The sequence below is a fragment of the Sebastes fasciatus genome, chromosome 13 (genome assembly GCF_043250625.1).
Source record: "Sebastes fasciatus isolate fSebFas1 chromosome 13, fSebFas1.pri, whole genome shotgun sequence".
Taxonomy (NCBI): Eukaryota; Metazoa; Chordata; class Actinopteri; order Perciformes; family Sebastidae; genus Sebastes; species Sebastes fasciatus.
In genome coordinates, this window is record NC_133807.1 from 3,731,888 (window position 1) to 3,740,226 (window position 8,339).

Below are 8,339 nucleotides of genomic sequence, written 5' to 3' on the forward strand. Positions count from 1 at the left end.
TAGTGCCCTGTGTTGAATAACGTCGGATTTGACATTGCAGACAGCTGCTTTGTGACTAACACAGCAGCGCCGCTTGGTATAATATAATTAAATCAGCCAACTGATAACTCACTTGGGTTCCATTTAAGAGGCGCTGGATTACTTACACAATATTATCGTATGTGTGCAACATAATATAAATATCACACAACTAACATTTATTGTCTATATATACTGTATGTATGTAATGTATATACAGTATATATGGTGTGACTCACTGTTGCCCCTAGTGGCCGTTGGTGGGAGAAAAAAACACCAACCCAGCTGGGACTGTCTCAAACAGTGGATGAGACAGGACAGACATTAGATAGTATATCTCCAGCTTTTACAGCAAATTTGTTGTTGATTAAATTTCTGCCTAATGCTGTCAGGTTGGATTTAGGGTTGGAAGAGGGGTTTGGGGGCTGACCCCTGAACTAGGTGGACCTGAACCCGACCAATCCTGAAGGTGTTCCTGTCTCAGCAGGTGCTGTCGAATGGACTATGAAGTAGAACACGAGATATGAACGCTGCCATCTACGCCTGCCAAAGACTCACCATTGTCTCATGGCATCTGTGGTGCATACTGTATCTGTATATGTGTTATATATAGACTCCATGTTTTACACTGCCAAAGTAATAGCGAACCACAGTAGCATTGCCAGACTCCTTCCTCTCTGCCTCCTCAGTGTTAACAGCAAAGTAGCATTGGAGTTGCATCATTCGTGCTCAGTCTTGTTCATCTGTCATTACAGTAGTAATCGTGATGTCTGTTTCTTCTTCTCTGAGGCCGGCAGAGACACTCAGCTTCGTCTCTTATCTCAGCAAATCGCCCGTGTGCCTCATGTGGCTGTAAAGGTGATCACAGGAAATGTAAGCACGAGACGACAGTGACCTGAGTTTTGAATACCATCCTAGTTTTTTTAAGTTTTTGCTGACTGTATTCCCGCCTCATTCCCCCCCAAAAACAGCTTGAAGCAGACATTTCTTCTGTGCTGGCACAGCACTAACACAAAGAGAGGAAGAGGTGTAGTGTGAGAGTAAGACTGAGGCTTGAAAAAGCTAGAGTCAAAGTCAGGCTACGCTCACTGATGTGATGAGCTCACTGTCAGTCTCCATTTACCCAGAAGGCCTGTCACACCCTTCACACACACACACACAAGTCTCATTCTCAAACAGGAAACGCAGATTTTAAAAGCATGACACTTGCTCTAGCATGAAAGTAGAACTCCAAATTAAACTCAGTTGATTTCAAAGTAATTATAAATAAATGCTCCTGGTCCCTCTCTGTGTATATGCAGAGCCACAGAGAGAGTTCATTCATCGCAATGTGACAATAGAAGTGTCGAGTTGTATGGAAGTCATCTACATCATCTCCAAACTACCCCACCGCTATCCCCAGAGAGGGAAACTGTAAATATTTACAGCAGTGATAGAAGGTACGTTAGCACTGAATGAGTATTAATGTGTTTATTAATGTTGCACGGTATACCGATACTAGAAAGGTATCGTGATCAGGTTCTGAAGTTAGCACCCGACACCCGCTGACGTGTGTCTCCTCACTGATTTGAGCGATGCTCGTTCATGTCTATGTAGAGCGAGCGCGAGCAACAGGACGCTGACTATCGTCGACTTAACGGCAACAGGTGTCGCTGTTAACAAGACATTTCTGATTCTTACACAGAGTCCCTTTTATGGTTTTGGTACCTCTGAAATTGCATTCGCAATCGTGGCCCATTTGAAATGGTGTAGAACCACCACCTTACAAACTCACTTACTAACACACAATCTGATCAATGCCCCTTATGTGAACCTTATCATTAGAAAGACACATTCATTTAGGGTTGGGTTTGATTTCGGCCGGTCTGGTCTGGTTTGGTCTGGTCAGACCCGAGCCAAGTTCCTGTGTCTTGTTGACCACCTGCTGATTAAAGTGAAGGGGGTTAGCCCCGAAGTTAGCGACGACTTCGGCCCAGGTTCACTTAAGGTGGAACTGCTATTTTCATTTGTGTGACTATAGCCGCTCCACCAAAACTCAGAGGAGCTGAGTCAGGTGTGACACCAAATGGTGAAATTCGGTATACTGGTCCGGTCCGGTGTTGTTGCTTAATATCAATCTGTTTCGAAAATGTTTACACCGGCCAAACTCTACATTCATCTTTTTAAATAATTTCTTTCTATAATGTGTGTGCATGTCATACACAGTATAGAAAGGGTAATATTAACTGGATCAGGACAGGACAGGTGTGCTGCATGACAGTCATGAGATTTTGCTATACAAAAGTCAGTTAAGAATCTAATGTCAGGTCTATTGTTTATTTTTTTTATTAGCATTTTTTCTGGGCAGATTTAGTTTGAAATAACCACGATTGACAGGACACGATAGATTCATTCTAAATCTCAGCTCACAAGTTTTGATATGACAATCTGACACTTCTATAATTGGGAATACATCAGCATCACCTTCCATAAGCAACACAAACATGTTACCACGTGTTGGTCTATTACCTGGAACAAAGCTGCCCTGGACAATGTCCTTATACGCCCACCAACCCGCATCAAGCTTGGATGTAATCAGCTGAGCTGCAGGGACAAAGAGAGAAAGAGAGAGAAAGAGGAAACAGTTATTTTTTTTGACGTGTTTCTTCGGTAGCGCCGATGCTCTGTATGACTGAAGCTCCCACTGAACTGCAAAGCAAAGGAATAAGAAGAAAAGGATAAAATAAAGTGAGAAACATACTGAGAACAGACAACGACTAAACTCTCTCACCACTGTGTTGATCAACGCTCGTTCATGTGTAGAGCGAGCACAAGAGCGAGCAACAGGACGCTGACTTTCGTTGACTTAACAGCCACAGGTGTCGCTGTTAACAAGACATTTCTTTCCCTTTAATTGATAAGTTGTCAACTATTAATATTTTGATAATTGATAAATTGGTTTGAGTACTTTCTTAAGAAAATAAGGTAAAAATTCTCAGAATCACAGTTTTTGGCGAGGTCAAGAAGGTTCCAGGAAAATGAAAGGGCAGGAGAACAGAGAGAGGAGGCAAGGCGGGTGTCACCATGACATGTGACATGTGACAATTCATAAATAAAAAGCCAAGCAATAAGATTGGAGTTTTGGCACCATACATCTCATATCATAACCATTCTATCTTTACACGTTGGCCCCATTTTCAGCCACGCCCGCAGGATGCAAACAAGGCCCAGAGGGAAAGTCCAACTTCAACCAAACTGTTGCTAGCATGCCTGCTAACATTTTTAACATTTTATTTATTTTCATTTTAACATTTATATTCATGTAAATAGACCAGTGAAACATTAAAATGTTGGATAGTTTGCACGGTTGGGAAGGGTCATTTGAAACAATGAAATCCTATCCCACATTAGCTCTGTAAAAGCTAGCACAGCTCCTGTTAGCGACAACAACACAGCAATGTAATACATTTGTGCTCTCTCTGACATTTACTATGTGCAATTTCTAAAAAGTCTAATATTTTATAACATGTAAAAGCGGTATTCATAAACCTATACAAGAGGAAAATAAGCATTGATGAGAAAATATGTGCTGATGTCAATATGAATGATACTGTTTTGAATCATTTCTTGCCTTTTGAAATATGGTCTGTTGATTTCTTTTCATAAAACTGAATAAACTTGTAATTAAGCTTTCAAAGTAGGTCAAGAGATGTGTTCGTGTGGGATGTGTGGTGTGAGGGTGTGAGTGGTGGGTCTGCACTGGTGGGCACAACCGCCTGTGCTACACTCACACTTTGTGTCCTGTGTGTTTCTGGCCTCAGGCTGCCGCTGACTGTGCTGCAGCTCATCCAACCCCGCAGGTTGAAACCAGCCAGCAGCAGCAGCAGCAGCACAACTAAAACAGAGCCACCGGGATCTGACAGGTATATCTGAACGGCCAGCCAGATCTCATTCCCAGGGCATCAAATACAGACACTTTACCACGCCCCTCAACGTCTGAAACCTCCGCACAACACGCCCTTTAGCACCAGTGTGAGACGCACCGGCCTTTCAAGTAAGTACAATGTAAGTAAAACGCTCTGAGAAAAGGGGGAGGAGAGTGTGGTGACGTAGTTTAAAGAGCAAACAAGACTCGGTCCAAACCTAGTCTATGTCTGGACCGTGTATGGTCAGTATGTGAATTTGTGGCTAAATTGTTATTCAAATAGTCAGTGGCTATGTCTATAATGTTAAATCCAGCGGTACATGTCCACCAGGCCGTTGAAGCGGTGAGGTACCCTATCGTGGAACGCACATGATTGGTCCCTGGTTTTCTGCTTGCCGTTTCAAACAGGAAACAACATGGCAGCCTGCTATTCCGTCTAAACAATCCAGTAAAATCTAGGCTGCGGTCGAAAAAAGTAAAAAAAATAACGTATTGTCTTTTCCTAACCACTTTTTACCCTTTGCCCTGGGCGGAAAATGTCATGAAGTCAAGGAAAGACGAGAAGGAGAATTCAGAAGACAACCGTGGTGTTAAGAGAATCTGACTGCAGTTACATTTATTAATTATGATGCAGCGGATGTTACTGACGTGGGTCTGCCATGGTCTTTTTCATTACATTTTTGACATGCTATATTCTGACTTTTTTTACAGGAAATTTTTCAACATACTATGACATCCTAAACTTACAGTGTTCTAAAGATAGACTACAAAGTAGTAGTACTAGAGTAGAACCATTAAATGTATATTTCTTCCCACTCCTGTTGATTATTTGTTTGCTATATGTTTATTGTTCTTTTTATTTGTTATTCTTGTTTTGTTTTTTAATTATTTGTTACTTTTTCGAAATAAATAACTAGAAATAAAGTGAAACTAAATGGTTGTCACTGTCCACTCATATTCATCAATATGAATCCCAATTATGACTGTATGAAATATTATGCTAGAAGATATCGTACGGCAGAATGGTGCGTCGCTTCAGAAGTTGCGGCCGCAAGGAATTGTGGGGCGGCATTATCTCCTTTCCTTTAGTAAAGGATGGTCCAGTATATCCTATGCTAAAGGAGATAATTAAGGAAGCATTGAAGCTCCTTTCCTTAGCATTTAAAGAATTTAAACAGCTCTTATCATGGCTGCTACTGAGGTACTTCCGCATCATTTCACTCCGTTAGGAACCTTCCTAAGCAAAAACAGACTTTTCGACCGCAGCTCTATTTCTGAAAACATTTTAAGCGATAAATAGTCTATTCCACGGCCGAATCTCGTTTCAATTTAGAACTAGATCACCTAGTCTGACAGCTTGGTCCAAGTTTCGTGAGCTGGATGCGTCATGCTGGTGAGAGGTCGTGGGGTGTACGGCAGCTGTACGAGGTCCTCTATGGCTCTGGAGTGTTATATGGCTGTATTACACCCAGTCACTCTTTTATAAGAGTGGTCTGTGGTGAAGATGCTTTTTGCTGCAATACCGTGAGTGGCCACTGGGAGTGGCAGCACCATATCCAGCTCTATTACAGTAATGCATCCAGCGTGGGAGGATAACCGTAATGATGTCATCAGGTTACACTGATGACATCATCGCTGGGCATCCAGGCAGGGTGTCAAAAAAAGATGATTTAGATATTAAAAGATGTGGGCATCTACACGGCAGGTGTTATCTGGTTGCATTATGGGAATTGTAGGATCCAGTGTTTTTGGACCTTCTCCCATACTTACGTAATATCTCAGCCTCTGCTGCTCCCATTTCTTTTTGTAATCTCTCTGGCAAGTGCCTAAACTTTATGGAGGTGCCATACTAAATGACTGGAGAGTCCCTTTAAAGCAGCAGTGGGTAGAAATGGAGCAAATGTGATTAAAAAAAATATATTTTTATAAAACGGTCGCTATATCCTGACAGTAGTGCATGAAACAGGTAATCTGAAAAAAAATCCTGTTCCTCTGTGTCCTCCGGTGCTCCTAACGGCATCTGCAAGATTTCACAGACCGGAGGAAAAAGAGCAGTAAGAGCTGATCTGGAGCCTGCTGTCTCTGAGCAGCTGTCAATCACTCGTAAACTCAGATCAAACAGTGAAACTAGGCGGCGCTGATCAAATATAAACATTTGAGGAGAGAAATAGACATTACAGTAACAGAATATTGAATCATATTTGATAAGCGCTACCTAGCTTGACTGTTTCATCGGAGTTTGCGAGTGATTGACAACTGCGTCCGTTGAACAAACAGCCAACAGGAACGCTCTCTCTCTGAAATCACATAGATTTTTTAAAGCCTGAAAACAGAGCCATGAGGAGGAGCAGAGGTCTAGTTATCTCTCAGAACACTTGAGTTACAATATGCAGAAAGGTTATTATGGAACCGATGATGCCAAAAAATATACTGCCTACTGAAGCTTTAACACTGAGATAACATCTACTACATGGACAGCAACATTTCTTTTTAAATATTTGATATTTGGGTGTGACTATACTGATTTAGACCTTTAGAACAGCAGCGGCCCCCTGGGGACTGTTGTTGCATATCATACTCCGCTTCCTCTCCCCATGTTTTCTGTCTATATCTACACTGTCTCTATCTAATAAAGGCAAAATGCCCAAAAATTCAATTTGTGATACATTTTCTCCCTGATAAGAGCTTCTGACTCTTATTAAAGGTCCCATATTGTGCTCATTTTCAGGTTCATACTTGTATTTTGTGTTTCTCCTAGAACATGTTTACATGCTGTAATGTTCAAAAAAAACTTTATTTTCCTCATACTGTCTGCCTGAATATAACTGTATTCAACCTCTGTCTGAAACGCTCCGTTTTAGCGCATTTCAACGGAATTGCAGCGAAATTGCGTTGCTAGGCAACAGTTTGGGTCCATGTTTACTTCCTGTCAGCTGATGTTATTTACATACACTGCAACAGGAAATAAACTGGGACACATTTAGTATGTTTACATTTAAAACCGTGTAATAATCTAAATATTGTAGATTTGTGACATCACAAATGGACAGAAATCATAACGGCTTGTTTCAAACGCGCAATTTCTGAATACGGGCTGTGTGTATTTCTCCGTATATTGAGCGTTTTGATACTTTAACGGTATTTATATATCACTTAAACCGGCTTTATAATATAAAAGACATGAAAATTTCACCTTTTACATTATGGGACCTTTAAGACTATTAATTAGTGTTTAATTATAGTTAATGCATGGTTAACATTGGGTCAGTTTGGCTTAAGGCCAGCTAGTTGAAGTGTGGTGGTCGGTTATTAAAGATATCATCTTCCACGGAAATATCACCAGTGCTGACTGGGATGGATGGTTGCCTTGGTGACACGGCCATACTGTAGGAGCTCTCTGACATCCATTAGCCTGTGTGTGTGAGTGTGTTCGTGTGAGTGTGTATATACTACTATCATTTGTGTGTGAGTGCACGTGTGGTGTGTGTCTGCGTGGTAGCTCTACTGTAAATACTGAGAGACACTTAACAAGTCAGATGATGATTGGCACATGTATCTGTGATTATATGATGATTTTACAGGAAATTATTCAGACACTTATTCTATAAATAAGTGAATTGAAATATCAGTATAATAATAATAATGACATAATATCTATCTATCTGGTGTTTGATGGTGACTTACTGTAGAGATGGCACCACTGCAACACTTCCATTCATGTTATTGAACTGTGTGACAGGCGACCCTCCTCTACATGTCTCAGTGGGTGTGTTGGTGTGTTGTTGGTGTGTTGTGTTGTTGTGTTGTTGTCAGTCTTACCTGATGCCGTGCAGATGATGTATGTTTGCAGAATTACAGATATATCCCAAACGACATGCATCCTTCGTTCAGTTCATGCTCATTTGCTGCAGCTGTTGCGGGACGTCGGCGCGTTGCGGGGTCGCACTTGTAGACGACACGCGCACTATAACTTTGAACATTTCTTCCTCTTGTCCCCGTCTGTCCCCCCCGTGTGTCCCCGTCCCCACCGTGGAGCACCGAGCTGGTTTGAAGCCTCTCGGGAGATCCTACAGTCCTACAACAGCATCATAAGCATCATCATCATCGTCTTCCTTCGCTCTGCGGTTTGGTGTCCAGGCAACATTTTTCGGTGTTTTCTGTCACGGATCTGTCTCTGTGTCTATCCGCCCTGAAGATATCCGCTCACGAAGCATCTTCTCCCTTCTTCTTCTTCTTCTTCTTCTTCTCCTTCTTCTCCTCCTCCTCTTGCGTTCCTGTGGAGAGTATGATGTTTGAAGCGCACCGCTCGTCTGCAGCGGATCACAACCAGGAACTTCCAGTGACGACGCAGAGCGCACCGAGGCGCACTGGAGACTGACGGAGGGAACCACATCTCCATCACACTAAGTCTGATGAT

General features: G+C 42.0%; 1 protein-coding gene across 2 annotated transcripts in view; it reads right to left on the reverse strand.

Moving 5' to 3' along the window:
* The window catches only part of LOC141781503 (carbonic anhydrase-related protein 10-like), a 106,934-nt gene extending 98,627 nt beyond the window's left edge, over positions 1–8,307 (reverse strand). The window contains exons 1-2 of one of the 2 annotated variants that reach the window (XM_074657326.1): positions 7,742–8,307; positions 2,527–2,601 (exon numbers count right to left, since the gene is read on the reverse strand). In XM_074657326.1, coding sequence (XP_074513427.1) covers positions 2,527–2,601; positions 7,742–7,802 — 136 coding nt within the window. In that variant the 5' untranslated portion in view covers positions 7,803–8,307. The remainder of the gene's footprint in view (positions 1–2,526; positions 2,602–7,741) is intronic. The other variant, XM_074657328.1, reaches the window with a different exon arrangement.
* Positions 8,308–8,339: the final 32 nt, after the last annotated feature.